This window comes from Kryptolebias marmoratus, linkage group LG11, assembly GCF_001649575.2.
Source record: "Kryptolebias marmoratus isolate JLee-2015 linkage group LG11, ASM164957v2, whole genome shotgun sequence".
NCBI lineage: Eukaryota > Metazoa > Chordata > Actinopteri > Cyprinodontiformes > Rivulidae > Kryptolebias > Kryptolebias marmoratus.
This window is the reverse complement of record NC_051440.1, coordinates 9,489,192-9,515,961: the sequence shown is the minus strand read 5'-3', so window position 1 is coordinate 9,515,961 and position 26,770 is coordinate 9,489,192. Positions and strand designations below refer to the sequence as shown.

Here is a 26,770-nt window from a genome sequence, read left to right as displayed (position 1 = left end):
GGAGCATTTGGAGCTCTATCCCTAACAATAACCACGGGGAGAGGAGTGGTGGCCGACGATTCGTTTGATCCATGGCGTTATCTGGGACCTGACTTGCTTCTCCCTCCTCCTCCTGTCGCAGGTTTCAGCAGTAATAATCACAAAGAGAAGCAGGTGAGCAGGTGAGAGAGCAAGCAGTGTTATCCAGCCTCCCCTCCGGCAGACGCGGCGGCATGCTTTTCTGATACCATCTGTACTCGATCAATGACAGACGGGGTGTGGCCGCTGGATTCAAGGGTAAAGGATCAATGTGAGTGTTTGTACACGTGTCTGATAGGTGTTGGGGGGAGCTGGTGGTGGACCAGCGGGACAAACACACAAATCTGTGATCTGTCAGGAATGGAACTGAAGCAAACGACCATAACCTTAGTTTACCTACGCTGTGAAATTCTATGAATGGGACCACTGGCACCTCAATCCTGCTGCGTCATGGCACATTTAAACTATTTGTCTTGTCTTCTTGTGATACAAAATGCTATTGCTTATTAGCAGTTGGCGTGTGTAATATTTAGGTGACTTTAAAATGAGTGAAACGCAAGTTCATATGTTAAACTTCAAAGTCAGCATTGGTTGAATGGATGCATGTCAGCCTTGCATGTCAAACTTCTGCTCGGAGTATGTGTTGTGGGGGGAATCTCAGCTACCACCACACAAAATCTTAGCTAAATAGCTGTAAAAATGGCTAAAATGGGAGAATCTTGTCAAATAAATATGTTTGTATTTTATAACCTAAGAATATGCACTGCAAGATAAAGTCCTCTCCTACGAAAAGCAATGTAAAATTGACCCAGAATGGATATGAACCCAAATCTATATAATAATAAAAGGTTTCCAAAAGTTATAACAAACAAACAGAACAGATTAGAAGGAATGCATGATTTAAATCAGAATGTAAATTCAAATGCATTGTAACTTTAAAATATTAATGCTGAACCATGTCTTTTATTACAACACAATTTCTTTATTTACGGAAAATGTCATGTCACTTAATAATTAGCAAAGTAAAGTTTTGCTTAATGTCGTTTCGCCTTGTGAAAAAGGAACTTTTCTGCTAAGTGAATGCACAGTTATTTCATACAGAAATCTAATTTAATCTGTAGGTTTTCTCATGCCAACCTTTAAATCAACCATTTGACTCCTAGATCTTGTGTAGGAAAACTGGTTTTCTCTTAACAGATTGATGATAAAGTTGTCTGTGATTTTATTTAAAGACAAGTTAAGCAAAAGGCCAACTTTATTTTTATGTTCAAATTTACTTGCTGAGATAACAATAATGAATTCAACAGAACCAATTTAAATTTAAAAGTTGCATTATATTAAAATCATTTCCAGCAAATGTCAGTTTCAGACAGAGCAGGCTTCTATCATCAGGGTGCGTCATGATGATGTTTCATCTGCAGGATTCTGTTTCTGAACCTCAGCATCTGGACTGACGCTCATCCGCAGAGAGCACTCCTGCCTCTGCTTTTCATCTGCTCTTCAGTTACCCCATGTAGCAATCATCCGTACATCCAAAAGACGGTGTTTGGAGTTAAAAGGGCTGATAATTTACACCAGGCTGCGTTCTGAAGCCCCATTTTCAAAAAAAAAGTTGCTTTTAAAGGGAGTTCGCCGCTTTGTTATTTTTGTTCTTTTAACTAAATGGCAGAGGTCTCCACTTCTGTACAGCGGCGGCTTCACTCTGCTCCACAGAAGTGTGTACTTTGGTTTATGACGACCCCCTTCAATTTACACGACAGCTGACATGTTTTTCCAGAGTTTACATGAGTGACTCGGAGTCTGTTGGGTACGTTCTTCCTGAAGGAAATCCTGAAGAGATTTAACATGAGAGGGGGTTAGCACCTCTGCTTGTTTTATGTATTTTGAAATGTGTTTCCAGCAAATTGTTTTCATGGTTTTAATGGAAAAGTTGGGCTTTGGTTAAGTTGGCCCACGTTTTTTTCCCCTTATATGTGTTTTCTTTATACAAATTTAATAGTCAATGTAAACAGTTGGAATATTTCCCCCCCCCCCATGACAGTAGATGATATATTTTATATTTTAGACTTTACGTTTTGGATTTAATGACCTAGTTGGGGGTTTGTGTCTTTGCTGAAGTGAAGCCTAGGTGAAAATTCAGACTGGGAGACTCTCCAGCCTACCCGCATCATCCAATTGCCACGTGGCCTCCTCAGCCAACCAGTGCCAGGTCCTCACTCCGCCTCAGCCAATCATCACTCAGGAACCTTTTTAAAAGGCTCATTATTCACAGATCCACACGCTTCCAAGCCGTATTTCAAACCCTCCCCCTCCCCATCTCCACCTTCGTCCTCCAGGCTCCTCCATGCTCCACCGGGTTTCCCTTCTTTCTGGTCTCCACTCCACCAAAACTGCTCTGATACTCGCCTCGAGCTGTTCCTCCTCAGCGCACACGTCTTCTGCCGGGGTCCGAGTGCCAAAAAACTTGAGTCAAATAAAACTTTTTAACTGCTGTATCTTTTCTGTGCGAGTCTCTCCAGATTGAATTAGAGGTGCACTTTTGTGGTTTAATCCTGAGTCTCCAAGTTGTAGTGTATATACAGTGCCTGCAAACAGCATTCACCCTCTTGAATATTTTATGCTTTTTTTACTGTTGTAAATCCCTCGTGGTCAGTATAAATTGGTCTTTTTTTTGCAAACTGCGTGACCATGCAGGAAAGAGAATAGTGAGAGAAGCCACCAAGGCACCTGGGAGGACTCTGAAGGAGCTCCAAGCTTCAGAAGGTGAGATGGGGAAGACTGTTGCCCAGGTTCTTCACCAGCTTTTTGTCAGAGGGCAAAGAGAAAGCCACTGTTTAAGAAAACTTATATTCGAGTAAAGATTTAATATGAGGATGGCATAAAGCACTTCCCAAGATGGCGGCAGAAAACCCGGCCTCTGTATCACAGATTGCGCTGTAGCTGACCACATTTCAGTGGTTTATACATCAACTGAGTTGTTTGGCCTCAGACCGTTCTACAATAAGGAAGGAGTGACAGAATCACTGTATGCCAATACAGTTGGGAAGCTTTTTTATGAGCGAACATGATCTTACACGATGAAAGCAGTTAAGATTAGATTTAATTGTTTTAGACACTTCCCGTTTCCTTCTATCAGAAGCCTTGCCAGAAAGTAATACTTCCTGTGAAGATGAATGTAGCTGTTTGGCTTGTAAAAAGTTCAGCTTCATCCCATCTGGACGAGTAAAAGACAGTCACATCACTAACAACAATTGAGCAGATGATCTATGTCCGAATCCAAGAGGTTCTAAAAGCAACCACATCAAGCCTTCGGGCTATTCCGTCAATTATCTGAGTGGGGCGGGGTGTACTCGTTTTATGTTTTTTGTTTAAATTCAGGAACAAAACGTCTCTTATGAGCCATTTGATCACTATAATAATTCACAATCTATTCATAAAGTTAACCCAGGACTTATTTGCAAATAAATCCCATCTTTAGTTTTTTTTCCTAGATAATATGTTTAGTGATTTACGTTGCTATTCCTGCTGCTGGAGCAAAGTTCTGCTATGTTGTTGTGTTGGATATTATTTTAGCCGTAAAAGGTAATTCACCATATACTTCTGTATTTCAGCCCCTGGGTTTCTTTTCTTCACCCTTCCCTCTGTGTAGCCCTTAACCTTATCCATCAACATGCTTCCCGACAGCTTTTAAGTAAGGAACAAATAAGGCGGAGCATTTTTTTTCTTTGTTTTACAGTTTAAAGAACAAACCTCCCGTGGCGGCGTTTTGTCAATGGCGAGCTATGATTATTTTCGAGGCCCCGGAGCCGAAGTGTACGCCTGCTTTGAAATTTCATGTGAAGTTCATTGTGAGGGATCAGAGGAGCCACTCCAGTTTGCCCTGGGTTATTTATCCAACCAAAGGTCGGTATTTTAAAGAGTCTTAGGGGGCTGACAATAGACGAGAAACCCAGAAGAAAAGAGAGATTACGAAATCTTAAACAAATTAGGAATTTGTAAACGATTAAAAGAAATCTGTTTTTGTGAGTTTAGACAAGAGCAGATTAGCGTCCCGGCCCACCTGGAGATGAATTCACTCTTGCGTCTTCAGACAACTCAAGGCAAATACGTCTTGAGTGTTTTGGCAGTTTTGCCGCAAACTTGCAGGGCGAGCGGAGGAATGAAAGGAGACCCACTCAGTTGTCAGTGTCACGACCTTTGACTCCTCACAGGCAATGGGAAGTCAGGTCTGTGATTGTCAAAAAGGAAATTAATTAGTTCTCCATCAAAATTTAATTTACCTCAAACTTTTTTTTTTTACCCTCTTTTTGCTCTCCTGCGCATTGAGTTATTAACGTCAGCGAAAAAGCTGTCATTACACATGTCCTGCTGGTTCTTTTTGGCTCGAAAGCTGTTTGATGAGCACTGATGAGCATTGGATTACAGGATCCCCGCGGTGATGTCAAAGCTCCTTTCACCTCCACCCCGAGCAGAGCCCAGCATCAGTAGCTGGGGTTACTCCATGTCAATGGTTTGCTTTGAGAAGGCCCGAGGGGATCCGCTGAAGTTGGGGTCACTATTGACCTGCAGCACACCCGCCATTCCCACCATTATTGCCCTACTTATTTCTTAATAAACCCAAAGAGAACTTTCCTCTGCATGAATTCGAATTCACGCAAAAATTGATGTTTAGGAGGAAATCTGGCATGTGTCGTAGAGATCCTCGCTGCAAACTGAACCACAATACAAAAAATAATAGTTTGTGCCTTCCTCATTAAACTTTTAAACAGAGCCATCAATACTTGCAAAACTGACTTAGGTCAGTTGACTGTGGCTGCCATCTTGAATCGGGTTGACTCTAAAAGTTAACCCTCCTGCTGCCCTTGGGTCAAAATGAGCCTCAAAGCCTCGTGGATCATTTCGGACCAAGGGCAGCAGGAGAGTTAATCAGTTGTAGATGTTCCCCTAGTGATCTCTTTCTGTGAGTTTCATAAAACTTTGCTCAGTGGCTCATGAGATACAGACATGGAAAAAAACAACAAACATTATCACCCACCTCTTGCCTTTCGGCATGAAGGCTACAAAAATAGGACCATTGAGGGTCCCCAAAAGATGGGTTCCTTGGTTGAACAGAAATGTTGACCAAGCTGAACTTTTACTGTAATTTATTGCGAAAAGCATGATTTCTAGAGGTATGTTTTCTTGTATCTTGAAACTTCTTTGCACCGCATGCAGTTTGTAGCACTTGGCTCAGTTTCCCAGAATATTCTGACGAGCCTTCAAGCAGTGGAGATGCCAAGAGAGGCTGCGGTTTTTGTTTTCCCGCTGGTCTGCTCAGCTGGTTCAATCATTTCAGGACGCTGGACAAAGACTGTCGAGGAAATATTGGAGCACAGCCTTCTGTAATGTGGCAGGGTCCTTCCCCCACTCGAGTGCAACGCAGTGGTGAGTTGCCACTTCAGATGGCACCAGATCCCTATTTGGAAGTGAACTCCTCATTAGTTACGATTGCGTCTGTTTGCGAGTGTGTGTTTGGATTTGTCGCACACTTTAGTCGCCCTTTAGTCTTAAGAAAAAAAAAATACTCTCAGCAACTACCTTATCAAATTTTTGCTCAAGATTTGTAAAAATCTGACTGAGTGAAAGCCATTTTTGTGTTGGCTACGATTAATTGATTGTGACTCAAAACACTGATCAGTTGTAGATGTTCACCTAGTGATGACTTTGTGAGAGTTCCATTCAAATCTGTCCAGTGGCTCATGGGATATTTTGCTAACAGACAAACAAGGTTGGCTCTAACCGTTAATGCAATGAGTACCACTTGGAGGATGTGTCATGAGCAGCTACAGCCATGCCAAATTTGAGTTCAGTGTCTGTAAAACTGACTGAATTGTAGCCATTTTTGTAGATTTTAAGTTCAGTTGGCTGAGGCAGTCATCTTAAATTGGGTTGGCTCCAAAAGTTAATCAACTCTAGATGTCTATCCAGTGAATGTTTCCTCGAAGGTTTGATTAAGATCTGTCAAGTTGTTCATGAGATATGTTGGTGGATAGTTACACACACACACAGGCAAAAACCTAACAGTCTACCTTTGTCTTTCAGCAGAGGGTGATATAAAAATATCTAATTTCAATTAGATGCCAAGAGGAAGATTTCTGGTAAAGTCCTATTTTATGCTTTAATAAGTTTTACTCAAATCTACAGTTTTGTATATTGAAACATGGCAATGTTGACCTCATTGGTCAGTCATGAGCAGCATCAGGCCACCATCTACATGTCAGATGGTAAATTACAGGCTCTTTATGAGCTCTGGTTTCATCCGAATTATTAGGAGTTCTTGGTTTTTCTTAGAGCCATTCAGACATCATAGAAATAAAATATGGTTCCGTGCACAGGCTGTTAAGATGCTGCTCACTCTCCGGGTCTTGTAGGAAAAGAGCTGCGGTGGGAGCGGGGGCTCCCTGCGGTGAGTTCTCAGTCTACCCTCGGAGCAGCACAGACAGTGGACATACAAGCAGACACTGAAGGCCCTCTGTTGAGGTCTGAAGCGGGGTCCATACCCCCCACTGCTCCTCTCTGTCCGCACAATTGTCCCTCCCGTTCATTCGGCTCATTTGGATTCCGACATGGGAGACCTCCTACGAGCAGGGTGAGCTGTTACACGCCACGATAAGACTGCTAATTAATCAAAACAACTGTAATAAATGAGCCGGTTTCCTCTACAGTGAGCTGGACGCACCAATCTGAAGCAAAAAGAAATGAACATATGCATTGGCACTCCGCTGTCCACAGGGCAAACAGTAACTAGAGGCAGTAAATAAATCAGACTGAACAACATGCAAAGTATATGAAAACTGGGAAAGTCCTTTTATGAGTTCATGAACAGACTGATATCAAGGTATCATAATGACTAGTATCATAACCAGAAATTATGCTTCAACAAAAAAATCTCCAAAAGTTATCCCTCTGAAATCCAAACAATAATAAAACAGGCTTAGTAACAGCCAACTGATCTTAACAAAAAAAATAAAATGGTTGCAACTCAGTCAGTTTTATAAATATTGAGCTAAAACTTGGGGTGGTGGTAGGTGAGAGTCATCTCCAGCACATGCAAGCTCTACTCATCGTGCAAGGTTGTTGCTTAAAACTTTAACCATTGACAGTCAGAGTCAACCCTGATTATCTGTTAGCAAAATATCACAGAAACCACTGGACAGATTTTATAGTAACTCCTCATCCGCGTAAATACTTAAAATACTTCCAGGAAATTATTTTTTATGTTTCCTGTCAACTAAATTTATGAACATGCATTATGATAAAACTGAAATGCCCCTCAAATCGAAAATCAAAAACAAAGAACAAAAAAAAGCTTTTTAAAAATTGTCACAAAAACCGTCCACGAGAGGGCGGTGTTACACTGCGAACCCGTTTGTAACCACCGCCTTTCCGCCTCTCTTTTCTTTACGTTTTCGGGTAATTTTAAACTTTAACACCTGCAGGTTTTTAAGCATTAATTATGTCCCACTATACTGCCAAAAGCACAGCTGCATTTATTATTTCCTTATGTTTCACATTTCCGCACGAACAGGAGGAGACTGTCAGCGGGGACAGCCCTGAAAAGTGTTACGTTTAGGGAAGTTGCTCAATGTCGGAAAAACCCACTTCACTAAACCGTAAGACAAATATACCAACTCTGCCATTGTTGTGCTTTCACAGGTACTCTTTGTGTAACTTCCGTGGCACTCGTGCGTTGTTCGTCGTGTGAACATGGCGTGCAGATAAACCAAAAGCCGGGTTTTGTTAGACATTGCTGACAAAATGGATAAGTCGTTGACTTCCGCTACCTATATCCGCAACATCAGCTATGGTTTACGTCGCCAGTTGTCCGACTATCTGGACCCGCAGGACATGTGGAAAGATGTGATTGTGTCTATACGGAAGCCGAGTGGTGAGCTAAGGTATTCCCAGCATCACGTCAGGTGAGCTGCGATAAACAACTTGACTAATTTACAGGCAGGTAGAACACAAACAAACACATGAACATTAACTCCTGACCTGCCTGTTTTCAGGAGGTTTGAGGGTCTTGTAGCTCAGGGGAAGAGCCCCACAGTGGAGCTGCTGAATGACTGGGGCACCACCAACTGCACAGTGGGAGATCTGGTGGACATTTTGAAAAGTAACAGGTTACTGGCTGCTGCTAGTGTCCTGCTACCAGGTAAGGTGTGGCAACATTTATTTCACCATCATCCAAACAGCAGGAAACTGTCATGTCCACCCACCATGTTCAGTGAATATGAATTCATGCTTTTGTTTCAAAAAACATGTTCAGAAAATTCAAAACAAACCATTATCTAAACATGTTCAGAAAAAGCAGGAATCAACACAAGCCTGTTAATATCCTACACTGTTCCCGCTATTTAGTAATCCAAATCTTGACACAGTTTTTTGCAGACTGGTGAACCCCTGCCCATTTTTACTTCTGAGAGATTCAGCCTCTCTAAAATGCCCTTTTTTTCCACTCTGTCCTTTTACTAAATTGTTGCCAGTTAACCTAATTAGTTGCCAAATGCTCCTTTAGCTGTTTCTTATTTGCACAAGTTACATTTGTATTGTTTCGTTGACCCCATCTCAACTTTTTTGAGCTGCGTTGCTGCCATCAAATTCAAAATTACCTTTTTTTTTTTTATTTTCCCAAGAAATGTCACAAATGATTAGCTTTACCATTTGATATGTTCACTCGATTCCATTGTAAATAAAATACGGCCCCAAGCCTTTACACATTCATTCAGATATAGTAGTGTCAGGGCACAATGTGGAGGGATTTGTGGTCCAGAATATGTTTAACTTTATTCAATATCGAGATGCTCCTTAGAATGTTGCCACCAGATTATCCCATTTAGTTTTGACCTGATTAGGTGGTAAAATCAGACCTTAGTGTTCTCCCTGGACCTGTGGATGATAAAACTGCATGATCAGAAACTGCATCAATCATTTGCATATGTGTGTATTTTCCACTCCAGAAGAGTTTTCATCAGCAGAAACACAGCAGGTCTCTTCAGCAGAGACGTACAGCGACCTTCCAACCAGACCACTGGGGGAGAGAGAGTCTCAGCCCCCACCCACCAGTTCCACTCTACAGACACAAGTTCTGTTGGGAAACAGCGACACTGGACACACAGGTGGGGGCCACAGTTTTTTGTTAGCGTAACACATCTCAAACTGTACATTCTCTAAAAAAAACGGTATCACAATCAAGTGCAAACGTCACCTTGATTTACACGTTCAGGCCATATTTGAAATGTTATTTTATCCAAAACTTGACATTTTGGGCAAATAAACTGAGCAAATAATATGTGAAGAAAACAGAAAATGAATCGGCTTAAAAAAACAAAACAAAACACATTTTTGAGGACACAATAAATGTTCAGAAATATTACTAATTAAAGGCCACAAAGTTGTAAATAAAGATCAGCGTTACGGCCATTTGGGTGAAATCTTGAAATTAACAATACTTGCCGTCTCACAAGATCTTGGACGACCTGTTGGCGCTCAGAGTATGTGTTAGAGACGACTGTCTGCTACAACCACGCCAAATTTTAGCTCAATATCTGTAAAAGTTATAGCTATTTTCTGTTTGCTAAGGTCAACTAGCTGTGGTAGCCATCTTAACTTGGGTTGACCTAAAAAGTTACTTACTCGTAAACATATGTAAAATGATTACTTCCTGAGAGTTTAACTTAATTTTGTCCTATTCAACAGTCAGACAAATGAATACACACACACACGCACACAGAGGCTTTGCTTTTGTAACTTTTCCCCTGCAAAACAATACTTGGTGTACAAAATTTTTAACTTTGAGCGTCATTTTAGTACTTTTACTAGAAGCTCAGTATAAACAGCCTTTGTTCTGTTAGCATCAGTGTTTTGCATTTATTAAAATAAATCATGTCTTTTATTTGTAGAAGCAATAAAGAACCCAGACATGTTGCACAAAAACACCTTATATTTGTCAAGTTCTTGAGCAGAGGTCTCCAATGCTGGTCCTCAGGGCCCCTATCCTGCATGTTTTCCTTGTTTCTCTGCTCCAACACACCTGATTCAGAGGTTAAATTACCTCTTCATGTTCTGCTGAAGCCTGTTAATCACCCATTGATTCAAATCAGGTGTGTTGGAGCAGAGAAACAAGTAAAATCTGCAGGATGGTGGCCATCGAGTACCAGGATAGGAGACCACTGTTCTTGAGTAAAGTTGTTGTTTTTATGTCTTTGTCCAGCAGGGGGCAGCGCTGCTTTCTGCACAACAGAAGTCAGATCATTTCTGTTTCCCTCTGTAGATTTCTCCAGTTTCCTGTACAGCGAGTTGGAGAGGATCACTGGCAACTTTGACGACCGTTCCACGTCCAAGGGCGGTGCCCGCCTCGGCGAGGGAGGCTTCGGTACGGTCTACAAGGGCTTCCTGAACAACATTCCCGTGGCGGTGAAAAAACTCAATCCGGTAAGAGGAGATGTGTTCTCACGCCGAGCGCACGTTGCTTTAGATGCGGCAGGTCATAACGTAAAAACATCGTCCCGCTCAGGTGGACGAGCTGCAAGCTCAGTTCAATCAAGAGATCCAAACTCTGAGAGTGTAAGTTTGTCCGTCGGCAAGAAGATGATGAAGACTTTTGTCCTCCACCTGGTAAAAGTCCGCTTTTTTTTTTCATTCCACAGATTGAAACATGAAAACCTGGTTGACATGATTGGGTTTTCGTGTGATGAGCAGCACCTGTGTATCGTGTACGCCTTCATGGCCAACGGCTCTCTGCTGGATCGGCTGGCTTGTTTGGTAAACGCCAATTTCTGCTCCGTGCACACTCTGCTTCTGAATGGACGATTTAACATGCGCCTTTTTCGCGTAGGATGGAAGTCCTCCTCTTTCCTGGCGGCAGAGGTGCTTGATAGCAGAAGGAACAGCCAGAGGTTTGGAGTATCTGCACAGCAACCATCACGTACACAGAGACGTTAAAAGGTACAAGGAGGGCTTCTTTTTAAACACCCCTTAAACATTTAACTGTCCTGCTGAGTGTAAGGAGCGATAACTGACCAAACCCTTAGATCTTTTAAACATAAATCCAGCAGTGCACTAACAGACAGACTCAAGAGATCTCATTTTACTCAAAAGGCTGTCTTCTTTTAACATAAGTGGAACGAAGAGCATTTTAAGTCATGTTTTCCTGCTCTTTGTCGCTCCCTTGTTTTAATCCTTTCAGCGCAAACATCCTGTTGGACGAGAACTTTGTCGCGAAGATCTCCGACTTCGGGCTGACGAGGGCGTCGGCCACACGCACGTCGACGACAATGATGACGGAGAGGATTGTGGGCACCCGTGCGTACATGGCACCGGAAGCGCTGAGAGGAGAGATCACCCCAAAGTCGGACGTCTTCAGCTTCGGGGTGGTAGGCTCCTCCACACGGATGCAGATGATGTTTTATTGCCAGAAAATTTGAAAACATACTGTGAGATTTACACCACTAACTGGCAGTTTGCTTGTTGTCACAGGAGAATACGCATACGAGCCAGCAGCTAGATCCAAAACGATCGTTGTAGGTAGTTGCCAGAGCTCCGAGAAAGACGAGGCAGTGGGGCGCTGACAAGGACAGAGTGGGGGAATATGAGGGATGCATTATGAGCTTATAGGAGCATTGTTTGGACTCTAAAGCCTCTTTAGCCGTTTTTCAGGCTGTATGCGTGGACAGAAGGCCTCTACACAAAACAAATCCACAATTTGGCTGATTCAGCCATGTTGCAAATAAACAATGATAAGCATAAACAATATTACTGGAGGTTAGCGTTTTTCTGAGTTTGTGCTTGTCACTTTCGGGGTTCTGAAGCTGGTTGAAGCCCCTGAGTTTCACATGAAGGAACTTGAAAAAAGAACTTTACTTCAGGTTAAAAGAGTTTATTTACATATAAATGAACAACAAAATGAGTCACGGGCAAAATGAATTGTTAAACTTGTGCCAAAAAGGGAGATGAATCACAGAAATGAAGTTCAGATACCCAAAATATGAAGTGATTCCTCTGCTTTAAACCATTAAAATGGGATTGGGGAAGATGAAAGCTAACTGTTTAGTAAAAAGAAAACTAAAATAAAGAAGTCCTGTCATGCTGATAAGTTGGGATGTTAGCAACTCCAGAATAATCACACCTACAAAGTTAAAGGAGCGGTCTGGCCATGTGGGAGTTATTTGTCACCGTTTAATCCAGTCTGGGTCCTGGGACAAGTTAGCGAGCTTTGCAGGTTGTCCTCGGCATGTCCTGGGTAGAACTCAGACACATCCCATGACCATGTGAGCGTTCAGAAACAAAGCCAACAATGCAGAACCAACAGAGGCACGAAGTGTAACTAAACAGCACTACGCATAAAATGTGTCAGACATCACTAATTCTAAATCTGCATCAAACATTTTAGCTCCCTCACTACCTTCCTCGGCGGCTCAGGGGCGTAACAGCCGTGGGTTGACTTCAGCCCCTCCCATTCCTCCTCGATCCATACAGAAATCTCTGAGAGACAGCAAAAAGGCATCTCAGGCTGGGCTTGAAAGTACTTTGTGAAAGGAGCTGGAGACTGCAACACAACGCCCAAAATGTGCTCATGGCACTACTTTCTCTGTTGTTTTTGTTAGCCGATTATTTATTTTCCCTCCAAAAATTTATATGCGAACAATATAATATTCCTTTGGCGATTAATTTCTATTCCCTTTAAATAAGTGCATATCACACCCATCCATCCATTTTCTTGACCTGCTTCTCCTGTCCGGGTCACAGGGAGCCGGTGCCCGTCTCCAGCTGTCACTGTGCGAGAGGTGGGGGACACCTTGGACAGGTCACATCTCCATCACAGGGACACATAGAGACAAACAGTCATTCACACTCTCACTCACAACTAGGGACAAATTAGAGTTACCAATTAACCTAACATGGATGTTTTCGGGTTGGAGTACCCGGAGTAAACTTACAGGAGCACAGGGAGAACATGTAAACTCCACCCAACAGCGATCCTGCAGCCCTAACCACTGCGCCGCTGTGCCGTGCAGCAGGTTTTGTCTGGACAGCTGTGGGAATGTGACATTTTCAGCGAGGTTATGTGGCACGTGGGGAAGTAATAAAAGTCTCCTGTTGCTCTGAGCGCCGTAATTAACCCCATCTCTCTGCCATCTGCAGGTGTTGTTGGAAATATTGTCTGGACTCCCTCCAGCTGATGAAAACAAGGAGCCCCAGTTCTTGGTGAGCTGCACAAAAGAGGCTTTCAGTGTCTTCCTATCCAGCTCCAGCCTGTGATTACAGCTTATTTAAGCCATATTTAATAAGTAAGGACTCATCATTAGGTCAAGTTAGTAGCACTGACTTAGTTTTTTTTTTTTGTTTGTTTTTTCCCTTAGATGGAGATGAGGTATGATATAGACGATGAAGACGAAGAGCTGACTCTGGAGGAGTTTGTGGATAAGAAGATGAAAGACTGGGAGCTGAGTCAGGTGGAGAGCATCTATTGTTTGGCGTCTAACTGCCTGCACGATCGGAAAAATAGACGCCCCATCATCAAGCAGGTACAGTGAGGAGAAGGAATGGAAGACATTTAAATGTTAGGTCAACTAAAAAAAAACCCAGAAATTCTAATTCGCTGCTAAATCTCCATACAGCAAAGAGCTGTTTGCTTCCATATTAAGATTCAAAACATTGCATATTGAAAGTTTTCTTTCCTTTTATGTAGTTTTGTCTTTAAGGGATATTTGTGATGGAGATGGTAAATGTAAGGGGCAGGTGTAAAGAGACAGTAAAATGCAATAATAATAATCATCAGCTCAGTGGGAAGCAGCTGCTCCAAGTCTGAGGCCACGGTTTAGAACTGGAAAAAAAAGATGGAACGCCACCTCTGGGTCGGGAATGAATCGTTGCCTCAAGCAGAAGAGTTCAGGTATCTGGGAGTCCTGTTCTCCAGTGATGGTAGGATGGAGCCAAGGATGAGCTGACGGATCGGGTTATCGTCTGCAGTAGTGGGTCAATTTACTGTTCCTTCGACAGTGTGGTCCAACTCTAACCTGAGATGTGGATCGTGGTCAGAAGAATGAGATCCTGGATACAAGTGGCTAAAATGAGCTTCAGCTGAGGCGATTCGGGGAGTCTGGTTGGGATACCTCTCTGGGCACCGTCCCGTTGATAGGAACCCCTTTGAGAACATCCAATATGCATCCAAACCGCAAGGCTTAGAATCAGAATAAATGTTTTAATTTTTCAAAAAGCCTCAACGTTTCGGTAAATATTTTGAGTGCATGTATTCATCAGTATAATTAAACTGTCTGTCTGTCTCTGCAGGTCCTTTCAGAGGTCCACAGTGTCGTCAAGAACACGGACCTCTGATAAGAAATATGGCACCTCAGACCGACACATTTATTGTATTTCAAGTTTTATGAAAATGACTGTTGATCCTTGGCTGCAACACAAAGTTTTTAGCATCACAGTTTCCTTGCTGTAATTTTTAGCATACTTTTAAAGCTTGTTTTATTTAATTTTATATGCTATAGTTTTTATGAACCGTATCGTTACTGTTAAAGTGTACATGTACTGAAGTGTGCTTTAACAGTTGCTGAACGTTCAGGTTTATGTCCGATCAATCAACAAAGCTATTTTTTGTGTTGCTTTGTTTTTCTTGGAGGAATAAAACCAACGACCACGTCTGATTTAAATATTTTATTTTTCTTCTTTAAAAGATTTGTAAGAAAACAAATAAGACCAAACATGATTTTTTTTTATTTTCTATAATGACAATGACAGAACATAAAGGGGCGTTTCCCTTTACACACGAGGTGAACTTGGTAGTTTGCCTAATATTTTTTATCAGTAGACCAGTGGATGTGGCAACATTTTGATGAAGGTACTTAGTAGTATTCCCTTTCCTATCCATTCGTCGTGGAAACCGGTTTAAGGAACTTCCTCTCGATGAAGCCTAAAGATGTATGGATGTAATATTTCTGGAAGCCCGTTCCTTCCTCGGAAATCCTCGCTGACAGTCACCAGAACAGAGTATTTCTCAGTCACAGAGCGTCACACAGCTACAATATGTACATTTACAGCACTTGCATAGAAAAATAAGTTTCTCAGCAGATGATTTTTTTTTTATCCCCTCCCACCCCCACGTAAACCACTGTTATATCAAAAGAATTAATTTTCTATTTTAAAAAAATGAGCTGTTAAAATGAACAAAAATAGACACAAGTGGGAATATTTAGGATGTTTTTTTTTCTCTGCTTTGGAGCACCTCATTGTGCAAACAGTAGGAGACATTTTATACATCAAACACACAAAAAAAAAAAAACATTAAATGACGCAGACTTAAGGAATGCTATTCAGGAATTCAAGCATGTGAACTCAGATTAGGGATTTCATCGTATTGGCGCAAGTTCACATTAATCACACTAGCATTTTTTTTTATTTGTTTTCCTGTAAGTGTCAGAGCTGGCACCAAAGTAAAAACCTCAACTTTGACTTTAGGTCCCCTTTGAATCATCATTAAGCTTTTTTTGTTGTGAAACAGACATTAGTATGCTTCCATTTGGCAAGCTACAAATGGAAACCGTGACGCGTGTCGTTGCTCAGTTGTCCTTGGCGTGCATAGTTTGGTCTATTGGGGAACTCTGTGGCAATCTGAGGTTCAGGTTTTATTTATGTATTTATTTATTTTGGGGAGTGAACTTTGTTGCCCCCCCTTCGCGGGACTGTTCCACCGTGGAACGTGCTCGAGGGGGGGTCGGAGGTGGTGCTCTAGAGCTGAGGTCCGTTTTATTCTAGGTCGTCTTCCTCACCGGGGGGCCGGGTGATTCGGCGGCCACCCCTCTTACCAGCGGGGCCTTTGGGCTTGTTAAACTTCACCTTGTGTGCGTGCTGCTTGGGATGCACCTCCTCATACAGGAAGTCGCTTGTTAGCTCATCCCCATCTTCGATTTCCAGCTGCAAAACAGAGAGGAAGGGGAAAAAAAAAAAAATCATAATACTCAAGTTGTTTTCTGGTTATTAAGTATGTTTTTAATTAAAGGAACAGTTTGGATTTTTTTTCTTGACATGGTGTTCTGTGGAGTTCTCTGCTGTCAGTAGTTTACCTGCAGAGGAAGTCGCTCAGCGCATTTAATTTGAAATATCAGGCAGAAACTCAGGATGTCCAATTAAAAAAAAAAAAAAAAAAAAAAAAAAAATCACAGTAGTTCACACAAACATATGACAAACCTTTACATGGCTTTTATTTTTGGATTAGATAATTATCTGCAGAGAGGTATGCAGGTCATCACTAGTAATGGCCTGTGTGAATCCACATATTTGTCTTTGTCTACACGGGAATACGGTCTTTTCCTAAACAGGAAAGACTGTTTGCCATTTCTGGTAAAGGCGATGTGGACCATGTGCCCCAAACTAGAAGAAAAAAAATAAAATAAAAAGGCAAGGATGGGAAATACAAGAGCAAACGCCAAATCCTTTTGTTGACAAAGGAGAACTTCTCATTAAACAACCATAGATTGGGACTCGTGTCAGTCCAAACACAGGGACAGAATGGACGATTTCAGGCACAGTGTCCACCGAGAAACCGGGTTCAAACATTAGGCTACAGTTTTTATACACAAGTGATGGTGTTTTCATACTATCCCCATTTCTTGTGTTTTTTACTACTTCATGTTTAGATCTGTTAGATCTGTTTAGATCTGTTTCTGCAACATTTGCTTTTGTATAGTTAACAGTTCAATAAAGATGAGTTAGATTATTTGGTGTAATAATAAAAACGAGGGTTTTTGCGCTGCTCCTTAAGCCAGTACTGCAGTATATGAAGGTTTTGCTGTAACTGAGCAACTGGTCTCAGCAACACAAACACAAGGGTGTTTCAAGTTTTTTTTGTTTTTCCTTCTCCTAAAATGCCATTTCCATGTAGATGAAGGCTGAAAAAAATAAAAAAGTTGTGTATTCCGTATAATGCTGTTCCCATGTGGACAGGACCGAAGTGCAACCAGACAGAGAAACTAATGAAAAACTACAGAAATATAAAAATCAATAAAATAATGTGATGTTTGCTTGAACTACTGTTCAAAACAACATTTGGGTTTTTCATTAGATAACAACTCAGCCCAGTTATGTTTCATATATTCCTTGTTTTCCATGGACTATATCAGGTAATGGTTCAAAACTGACTCCTTAGAGTAAATAAAAGTTTAAAGGTTTTAAAATTAGAGGTCACACAAACCTCGATTGAACCTTTAGGAATAGAGCTACAGCATGGCAGAAATCCACTTCGATATTCCAAACTCATAACGCTCTGAGTGATTTCTACTGCAGGTAGGATATTGATTATTGATAACACCACAAAACACTTAATAAAAGCTCAACCGTTTCTACAGTTTCAAATTCTCCACAGACACAGAAACAACTCATTTCCAATGTACTTCTTTATTCTGACAGTTCGAACGCTGTAGCTCTGTGATGTCCGGTCCTGGTCCTTGAGAGCCACCATCCGTAGGTTTTACATGTTTCCCTGCTCCAACACACCTCATTGAAAGCTTGAATTACCTCCTCGGCATGTCTTCCAAGTTCTGCAGAGGCCTGTTAATCACTCATTTATTCAAATCAGGTGTGTTGAGGCAGAAAAACATCCAAAATATGCAGATTACTGGCTCTCAAGGACCAGGACTGGACTCCTCAGCTGCAGGTCATTTTATCTTATTTATTTTCATATAATTTATATATTTGGTAAATTAATTCAAAGTTATGATGTTATGATCTAGTATTGAATTCAGTAATCCTGTCTTCCTTTTGGCTTATGAATTAAACACCCAATTTGTGTGAAAAAACACCTCTGAGAAACATCTTAGTGTCTTACTATTAAACATGTATTATTAGGATAAAAACAAATATACTACATGATAAATACAGCTACATAGACTGCCATTTTTCCCCAATAACCTTTTGACAGCCAGATTCAGTGGTAAAGTGCTGTCAACCATACTCACTTGTCTTTTAGTTCTCACCTTTTTCTCAATCTCAATCTGGTGCTTGCCTTCCACCATGTCAATCAGATTATTTTTGCAGCTGGAGTACATCATCCTCTCCTTGATGCCACACTTGTACCCTGGCATGGAATAAATGAAGACTGCAAAAAAAAAAAAAAAAGAAGAAGACGTACAAAGAGGTGAGCACGTGAGCCACTCCCGGAGCGTCAAAAGGAGCTCTTCGTACGACCGCTGGCGAGAAAACGACGCACCTGTGGACTCCAGGCGGTCGCCTTCGTGGGAGTGTTTGTAGAGGAAGAGGTGGTAACGCGGAGAGTCTTTGGGGACTCTCTTTGGGAGGTCTTTAACCTCTGTTGGCTCAGTGCTGCACAAGCAAATAATCTCGTTTGAAATATCTATTTCCTGTTGGCAGAGGTAGGGAAATTACTCACATTGAAGGCAAAAGGTGACCGAAGCAAGATATACATCAGTGAGAATTAATAATTAATGACAATAAAGGACAGCTGTCAGTTCTCTACAAGGTCATATGCTATAGAATAATATAGACCATCTTGTCTCTATTGGGAAAAATATGCTAGAATTCATTATAATATAGCAAAAGTGGAAAAACGGGGGATTAAGAAAAAACTGATGAATTGAGCAGCAGTGACTACATTGTCAAACTGGAGTCTTGTAGCAGCAAAAGATTCAAAATTGCGAAAATGGCAAGCTAAATGTTTCAAAGAAAGTATTTCATGTTCACTTCCACATGTGTGAAGCTACAAATAGGATGACTTAAAACTTAAGAAAAGGCTTTTAAATCAGCCTTTTTTTAAAAAGACAAAACCATCAGAAGCTAGCTTAAAATTAAAGTCAAGCATGAAACTAGAGCTAGTAATTATCAGGGGAAAGTGACTGCTACATTGTGCATAATTATGAAGGAGATTTTCCATAATAAAAGACTAATCAAGTTGTTTTACATACATACTATTAGACTAACAAACAAAAATAAAAACCGGGAACAGAGACAAAGCCTTGACAGTGCTTCCATTATGCCTTTGTACCGATCTAATCGTGTGCCATGAGCCCTCTGCTCTGAATTTTAATGAGGGGAAAAGGGAAACAAAAGGCTTTTTGGTGGGTCAAAATGAGCAACCCATTGTATTAATTCACAAAGAACTCCTGACTAACAATATCTCTGACAGGATAACAGGACAAAAGAACTGCTCGATACAATTTATTTACGCCAGCAAAAAAAAAAAAAAAATCACCTTTGCAGTTTGATTTGGTAAGAACTCACCATCTGTACGTAGTTAACTTTCTTCTCCCGAAAACGTCCAAGCGCTTCGGCAACTTCTTTGTGAATGGGGAAGGACACTCCCTTCAGAGTTTGCTGCTTCGTCTCCACACTGATGTCCGTCTGCACCTGAACGCACCAGACGCACACACACAGCTTAATATCAGAACAATCATCCCAAAAATACAAGTTACTGTAAGCAAGACTTTCAAAAGGGTGATAAATGCAGGTTTACTTTATTAAATTTAATCATATAAAAAGAAATGGCATTCTGTTTAAGGGTAGACCGGTTTCCATTGATGATTTTAGGTTGCCAAATTGAAAAAAATGAAAAAGAATCCTTATTTGTGTCGCCGGGTGGTAAACTGGTTTTCTAACTGTAACAAGCAGCTCGGACGCTGAAGCGTGATGATTACAGATGAGGTGCTTGTAGCGGAAGTGACAAGACGCCTCCAGGAAATCGCCCGGAGAACTCAAAACGCTGGAAGGATTACGCTGCATTGCATCTATTTTTAGAGGACTGTTCCCACAAAATTAAATGCTGTGAACATGACTGAGCTTCAGATATAGCAAGCTCACATATCCAAAAATTGAGGTGTTTCTTTTTTTCTTCCCCATTATCTATCCGCCTGCATAGTCAAAGGAGGGCAACCTCTGGGTCACGGCAAATAATAAATATTTCAAAGCCCCTTTTTCATCTAGGATGGACAGATTAAAACTAGCCAAGTGAGACAAACAGTAAGCTCACTTCCCCATGTGCCATGCTGCTTTTAATTGACCACACTTTGAAGAGCCACTCCTCCACTCAGAGCGACTCCATATATGGTAAGAAAAGAGAGATCCTGTTTATGTGGCCGGTTGAGTGAGCAGCAATCAGAAAATGCCTCTTCATTTAGGATAATTTATAGGAACGGTTCCCTAAATTCTAAAACAGAAACTTCAGATGCTTCAGTCTCCCTCTCTCTCTGGCGGAGTCGGCCCGGTGCAGCCTGAAAGCCCTTCACATCAGCAGAATAAATCCAAGTAATGACATTAGAAGCAGGCAGCAGAGATCACATTACAGCATTGCACTTCCTTATCACAACACGTGTTCATTGCTCCGCAACTCTCAGCTGTAGAGGATTTACAGTACATTTGCATGGGGGATTTAAAGATTACAATGTGTTTTAAACCCTCACAAATAGCTTTTATCGAGGCCAGTTTTTAAAGATGGGGGTTAAGCGAGATTTCACACTGTGGATGGGACTTTTTCTGGACAGGGGGGGGGGCATAAGCAGCCTGAACCTAATGGATTCCTCCCTGCCAAACATCCTGCCGTTCTCACACATCAGCATCTTTCCACTCTTTTCCATACTGCTGGGCCAGCATGTGCACGCTTGCGCCGCTGCTGACCTCGTCTTACTGACAGGGTGCGTCGCTGGCCTTCACCGATACCCCGCCCGGATTCTGGTGGGAGTTACGTGTCTAACACGAGAGATGTGATTAAGCGGAGCAGCGCTGAGCCGAACTAAGCCATTTTTTCCTCTCCATCTGAAGACTCGAGGGAAAGGACAAACAGAGCGTCGCCTCCTTTTAGAACTGCGACTTAAACCTAAACTGCAGCTGGAGACATATGTGTGAATAAAGTCTGCAGCGTACGGTTTACTGACCGGGAGCGGAGATTCACATCATTTTTTTTTTCTGCATTTACCTCGCTGAGTTTGATCTGTCTCAGTTCCTCCTCTGCAGCGGTGAGGGGCAAAGGTGCCGACTGCGAGCTCAGATATTTCTTGTAGCCGATCAGGTTCAAATCATCCTGGAGACGAAACAACAGCACAGTCACACAATATTCATCAAAACAGTCAAAGTATTAAAAAAAAAAATAAATAAATAAAAGACACCTTTCTCCTTTGTCAAAAACATTCAAACAAAGTGTGCAGGTAAGTGACAAACCTTTACGGTGCCGAACAGCTCATCCTTGATGTGGCCCCCTCCAAACTCCTTCTTCAGTGTTGCTCTGGTAGCAGCGTATAACATTTTATGTCGCACCTGTTGACAAAAGCAGACATTTTATTGTATTTTTTTGTTTTCAAATTGATGAGCAAACATGTAGAAATTAACTAGATAAAAGAAAAATCCTACAACACTTTAACTTTTCCTTAAAATTACAAATAAATACAACGGATGTCACGTCTGTCTCGCTGGAGACATGAAGAAGAGAACTGCAGAATTTAAATAAAGGTTTAAAGCATGAACCAGTTAATTCTTCACATTTCCTTTGTAGCAACTATTAACAATGAGCTAAGTTAGCTGCATGTTTAATTACTGATCCGCTCTTTTGGTTCATTTAATGCATTTTATATTTATTAGTGATCTTACAGACTGTGTGCACCATTCAGCGAGTCTATCCTTAACATAGGTCCGTTGTGCTTTAACAACAAATGTGAACCATTTAAGGAACCCGAGTTGTATCGTAGTAGGGGCCTTTAGCCTGAATCCGTTCACTCCAAAGTGCGCCGCAGGATTCAACTGAACTGTTTGTCAATCCTCGAGGGCACCACGAAGTTTAACTTACAGATAACTTTGGAAAATCCACATTGTTTGCCTTTCATAAATGCTTTACTACTGCTCTAAAACATCACAGCGTTTCCTGCAATAAAACAGGGTGCTCCCACGAAGACGTCAATAAAAGCATTACTCGCGCTCATAAAAATGGAACATATTCTCTATATTGCATTTTTATTTTACAAACTCGCAATAATAGGCGATATTAATGCAGCCGACTCGACGGGACCGCTTATTTCAGAAGCATACCAGTCCAGCTCGGTGGAAGTGGCAGCATGCATGCACACACACGCTGTGAAGTGATTTAGCAAACTTCGAGGCAAGCCTGAACCTGATGAGCAGCGCTTCGAGCTGGGGGACAGGAATGTTCAGCTCAGCTGTATGGCTCGGAAAGGAAATTGTTTTGATATAGTTCTGTTTTGTTGGAGGGAACTACAAACATCTCTTAGCTGCTGGCTCCTGCAACTCTATTCCACTGCCGCAGATATAGCCTTTGTTTTACTGACAAGCCTGTTCCGAGTAGCACCGACTCCTCGTCTGGTTTTAATGAAACCAAACAGTGACCGAGATCAAATCAAATACCCGAAATGCTTTTAAATGGCAGTAATACGAACAGCGTGGTACCCCTTTTAGCTTAAACACAGAAAGAAAATGACCTGTGTTAGAGAGGAAGATTTAAGACAAAATACAAGGTTACTTGGGGAAAAAAAAACCCAACCATAATGCAGTCGTATTAAGTTTTCAAGACTCTGTCAAGAAGATATAAAAGAACACAAAGACCAGCTGCTTTGATTTGGCAAGCCCCACCCATCTGTTACCTAAAGTAGAGCAGAACACATGCCATGAAGAATGGAAAGCTATTCATTAAAAGCCTTTTCAGGTTTAGTTTTCTTACAGCAGAGTGGTCCGGCGACCAGGCCAGAAGGATCCATTCGTAGCCCTGGTTGTTAGTGGAGTCCAGCCGGTACAAAACGTAACAGGGCATGTCATCCTCAAGCAGCGGCAGCACTAAGGAATCGTACTCCTGGTCCCACTTCTTTGACGCCGTCTTGGAGCCACCTAGAACTAGCTGCTCTGGAGACCAGATGTGAGCAAAGTAAAAAAAAGGTTTGGAACTGCCAGACTTTGTCATGCAGGCTTTGCAAATGCTTTTCGGCGGAGGTGCGAGATCAAATTATTCTTGCGAGATGAAGGTGCAAAACAAATACCAGTTCACCGGGGAAAGTGCTTACCCTCCTCAATGACAATCTTCAGCACCCGATATTGGTCTCCACCTCTGGCACAGGCAAACATTTCCTTCACATCATTCCTCGCTGGGGGAAGGAAGAAAGAAAAGAAAACGCTGTTCAAATTACTTTTGCTAAAAAAAAAAAAACAAACAGCAGATTTTGAGTCACGGATTCATTTAGGTGTACACCTGAAGGTTTGGGGGATCTGTGAGTCATCAGATATCAGTCAGAGAGGAAGAAAATAAATATATACCATTTAAAATAAAAGCAAAACAGCATTTGGCTACATGTATAGAGTCTGCAAAAACAGAAAAAAAGAAAGCAGATACATCTGCCATGCAGGCAAGTATTTTAACATCCTGCTGAAAATTATAAACACTGTGACAAAAGCAGGAACAGAAGTTCAACAAAAAGATCCACAAATGACCATTTTTATAAAGGATTAATTAAGCAACAAGGCATGAAAGGACAACAGCAGCACACATTTCCTATAAAAAGGTTAAATTATTGGATATGTCAAGATGTTTATAAAACGTGCCTAAAGTATAGAATGTCTCCCCTGCTATTGTGAAGTTAATTACAGACAATTAGGGAAGACAGGTTTACTTAACAGTCCTTATAGTGTCTTATTACAGAGTTAACAGTCCCTACAGTCCTGTGTCTTTTAGGTCCTTTTTCGTAGAACTACAGTCATTTAAGTCACACTTCACAGTAAGAAGCCGATCCTAAATGCCAAGAATATTTTCTTTATAAACACAGGTCATTGTCGAGGGCATTTAAACAATAAATGTGGGCGATTACAGGTTAGTCAGTTTGAACGAAGGCGTCGCCCGTCCATTCAAAGCCTGAACTACCGTAACAGGTTTTGTATTTCAGGTTTAAAACCTGAAACAAAAATGGCTTTTTAAAAGGCAGAGTGAATAAGCACGCTGAGAATATACCCAGCGCTTTAAAATGCCGTGTGAGCTGGCAGAAAGGGCTCTGGAACGAGTCCTAAAAAGTGCCGAAATAGAGCTCGGCTGCTCGCACAAATCACAGTAGCTCGGAGCTAACTAGCTCGGAAGGGTTAGCCGACTTGACGTTAGCTTCTGCTAGCAGGCGCTTAAAGCTAATCCCGGAAACGGACATTAGAGCTAAAATAAAACAAAAAAGTAGATGGAAGCAAGAGTGGCGAAAAAACCGAAACGAACACAAAAAAAGCATAACCCACCTTGAATGCCCGTTTGATGTGACATTGTGCCTTTCGTCGGACAGAGAGGACTGAAGCAGCTGATCAGTCGAAAGCCCGGAGAAGAGAAGCAGGAAGTGAACTACACCGAGCGAGAGCCGCCCCGAGTCTGTCTGGTAAAGCGTCACGTGACCTGCCATCTTGATTCAAGGAGCGCTATACATGGTCAGACAATGGCTCACTGCTATGACTGCTCTTAACAACACCATTGGTGATTACTTCCACAGGTTTTTTTTTTCTTTTTTGCACTTTTTTATTCAAAATTATGAGCTTGAGTTTGGTCTTCTTTTTTTTTTCATCTGGGAGATTTCAGCCACGTGATAGCAACAAATCCTAAAATCCGTCCACATCTGGCAGGATCCACCGGGATTACTGCCCCAGTTTCTTTTCTTTTTTTTATTTTATTTTAAACAAATGCATTTTATGGCATGAAAATAATCCCAGCACCAGAAAAAAGAAATCTGCTCTCTGTAGTGTCATCAAGGAAAAAAAGCTCTTCAAAAAGCAGGGTATTTATTTGTTTATTTTTTTTATAAAAACACAACAAATGAACAATTTACAATTCAAACATAAGACACAAATATAAACAACCCCAAGATTTTCTGAGATTTTCCTTTAGATTTTCTGCCCTCTGCCCTAATTTATAACAGATATGGTTTAGTTATTTAAAATAAAGGTTTGTATAATATCATAAAAATGATATAAAGTTTCTTTTTTTATTTACCAAATACACAAACAGGGTTTACATCCACCTTGAATCTTTCTAAGACCTCTTTTTAACTGAACAAATGTCATGACACTCTAAAAGGAGACACCTTTAGTATGTCTGTTATTGTCCTACTTATGATGAACTTTAATATAATATAATAACAGTGACTGATGATGTCAAATAACAAGAAGTGTTGGTCTTTAAATGTTGTTCATTGTTTCAGTGTTACAAATCAAACAAGTCTTTCTCAAAGGTGAGAATATTTCGACTTTTGTAAAAAATACTAATATTATCCCAAAATGTCTGCAAAAATAAAAAAAGGTTTAAAACTTACTGTTTTAAGTGTTATTGTTCCAACAGAAAAGTTCTATTTTGACAGAAAAGTTAAGGCTTCCTATTGATAAAAACAAATACTTTAGGTAGGGAATGTATTTCAGATTGTGTAGATTTTTTAAGAGGTATTTTAAAATACATTCTTTTAAAAGTGCTGCTGTTGTCTAAAATGTCAAGTCCCCAAACATTTCTGAGTTCAAGTTGTCTTTAATAGATCTCTTTAAAAATGCAGGTGAAAAGCAAAGCGTTGAACAAAGCAACTGCAAGATCAAGACAAACAACAACAACAAAAATAAATAAATAAAAAACAACAATAAACAAGAATGAAATAAGAATCAAACATAGGAGCAAAATGAATTAATCACAAGTATGAAATGGCATAATTAGAGAAAAATATGATAAATATAATTTCTGCTGTTTCTGGTTATTTTGTTTATATTTACCCAATACAAAGTGTATCAAATTTATAATTTGTTCAGTCTTTGAGGGGAAAAAAAATACATCACTTGGTTAAATAAACTATTTTTAACAATACAAATGTATTGTTTCACAAAGAATAAAACGCTTGCTTGTGTAAATATGTTTTAAAAAGTCATTTATTTGGTTGAGTTGTTTTGTAACGACCTAAACAAAATTTGTCATCTATGTACTGAAATAATAAAACGAGTCTTTTATTTTGAAAGGTCCGAGCGGAAGCAGCACAGCAGCACTAGCTCAGACTTGACGCTGGTGCGTAAACGTGTCGGTTAATATTATTGCCTTGAAATGATGCTAAGCGCGCTGTGTGGACCCGACCGCCTCCGTCCACTTCACAGCGACTCCACCGGCCTCCCTTCGGCCGCACAGTGACGGCTTCGCTCGGCGGGGATACCCTGCGGAGTCACGGTCCGACTGAGAAAACCCCCCTCCTCGGGCCGGCGGAGGATGATGTACGCCGGTGCGGGGGGGGCGCGCCGCCGGGGGATTTAGGGGAGCCTCCGTGGCTCACGAACAACAGGTCGCGGGGGATAATCCCTTCCGTGTCGGATGACCAGAGCATCGCTGTCGGCTTGATGTGGCGGCAGAGCTACGCCGGAGCTGGGCGCCTCGTCCTGGCTGTCGACTGAGAGGAAACCGGCGTGGAGCAGGTGCGTTCACGGTGGGACCCACACACATTCCAGTGGCCCCACATCCAGCTAAGTGCGCTGACATTTAAGGTTGTATAATCAGATAATTCTAGTCAAGCCTGTAGTGATGATATGCGGGGTGGCTGAAGTGATATTTAATCTCTCAGCGTGAAAGTCTTCTCAGCATTTGCCAGAATTTACAGGGAAAAAAATGATCCTTTCCTGTTGCACTTAAATGCATCATCACGATAAAGATGATAAATGGCATAACTCATGTTCCCAAGTCTCTTGCAGCTGAATCATTGATTGCATTTCAAATAAAGGT

General features: G+C 41.3%; 3 protein-coding genes across 3 annotated transcripts in view; 2 read left to right on the top strand and 1 right to left on the bottom strand.

The window, feature by feature from the left end:
• The first annotated feature begins 7,602 nt into the window (after positions 1-7,602).
• irak4 (interleukin-1 receptor-associated kinase 4) lies at positions 7,603-15,109 on the top strand. Its single transcript, XM_017434770.3, has 11 exons — positions 7,603-7,976; positions 8,067-8,212; positions 9,018-9,176; positions 10,331-10,491; positions 10,574-10,623; positions 10,707-10,821; positions 10,895-11,004; positions 11,246-11,432; positions 13,201-13,263; positions 13,419-13,583; positions 14,350-15,109. Exons 1-11 carry the CDS (start codon positions 7,816-7,818, stop codon positions 14,392-14,394), a joined length of 1,362 nt encoding a protein of 453 aa, XP_017290259.1. The 5' UTR covers positions 7,603-7,815; the 3' UTR covers positions 14,395-15,109.
• On the bottom strand, positions 14,710-24,416 carry twf1a (twinfilin actin-binding protein 1a). The gene is made up of 9 exons (XM_017434772.3): positions 24,280-24,416; positions 23,073-23,153; positions 22,736-22,914; positions 21,229-21,324; positions 20,987-21,091; positions 19,300-19,425; positions 18,272-18,422; positions 18,039-18,160; positions 14,710-15,981 (listed from the first exon to the last, which is right to left on the bottom strand). The coding sequence occupies exons 1-9, from the start codon at positions 24,302-24,304 to the stop codon at positions 15,814-15,816; spliced, it is 1,053 nt and encodes a 350-aa protein (XP_017290261.1). The 5' UTR covers positions 24,305-24,416; the 3' UTR covers positions 14,710-15,813.
• Positions 24,417-26,108: 1,692 nt separating this feature from the next.
• tmem117 (transmembrane protein 117) overlaps positions 26,109-26,770 on the top strand; it is a 55,570-nt gene continuing 54,908 nt past the window's right edge. The window contains exon 1 of the mRNA XM_017434753.3: positions 26,109-26,466. The gene's annotated coding sequence lies outside the window, so the exon portion shown is untranslated. The remainder of the gene's footprint in view (positions 26,467-26,770) is intronic.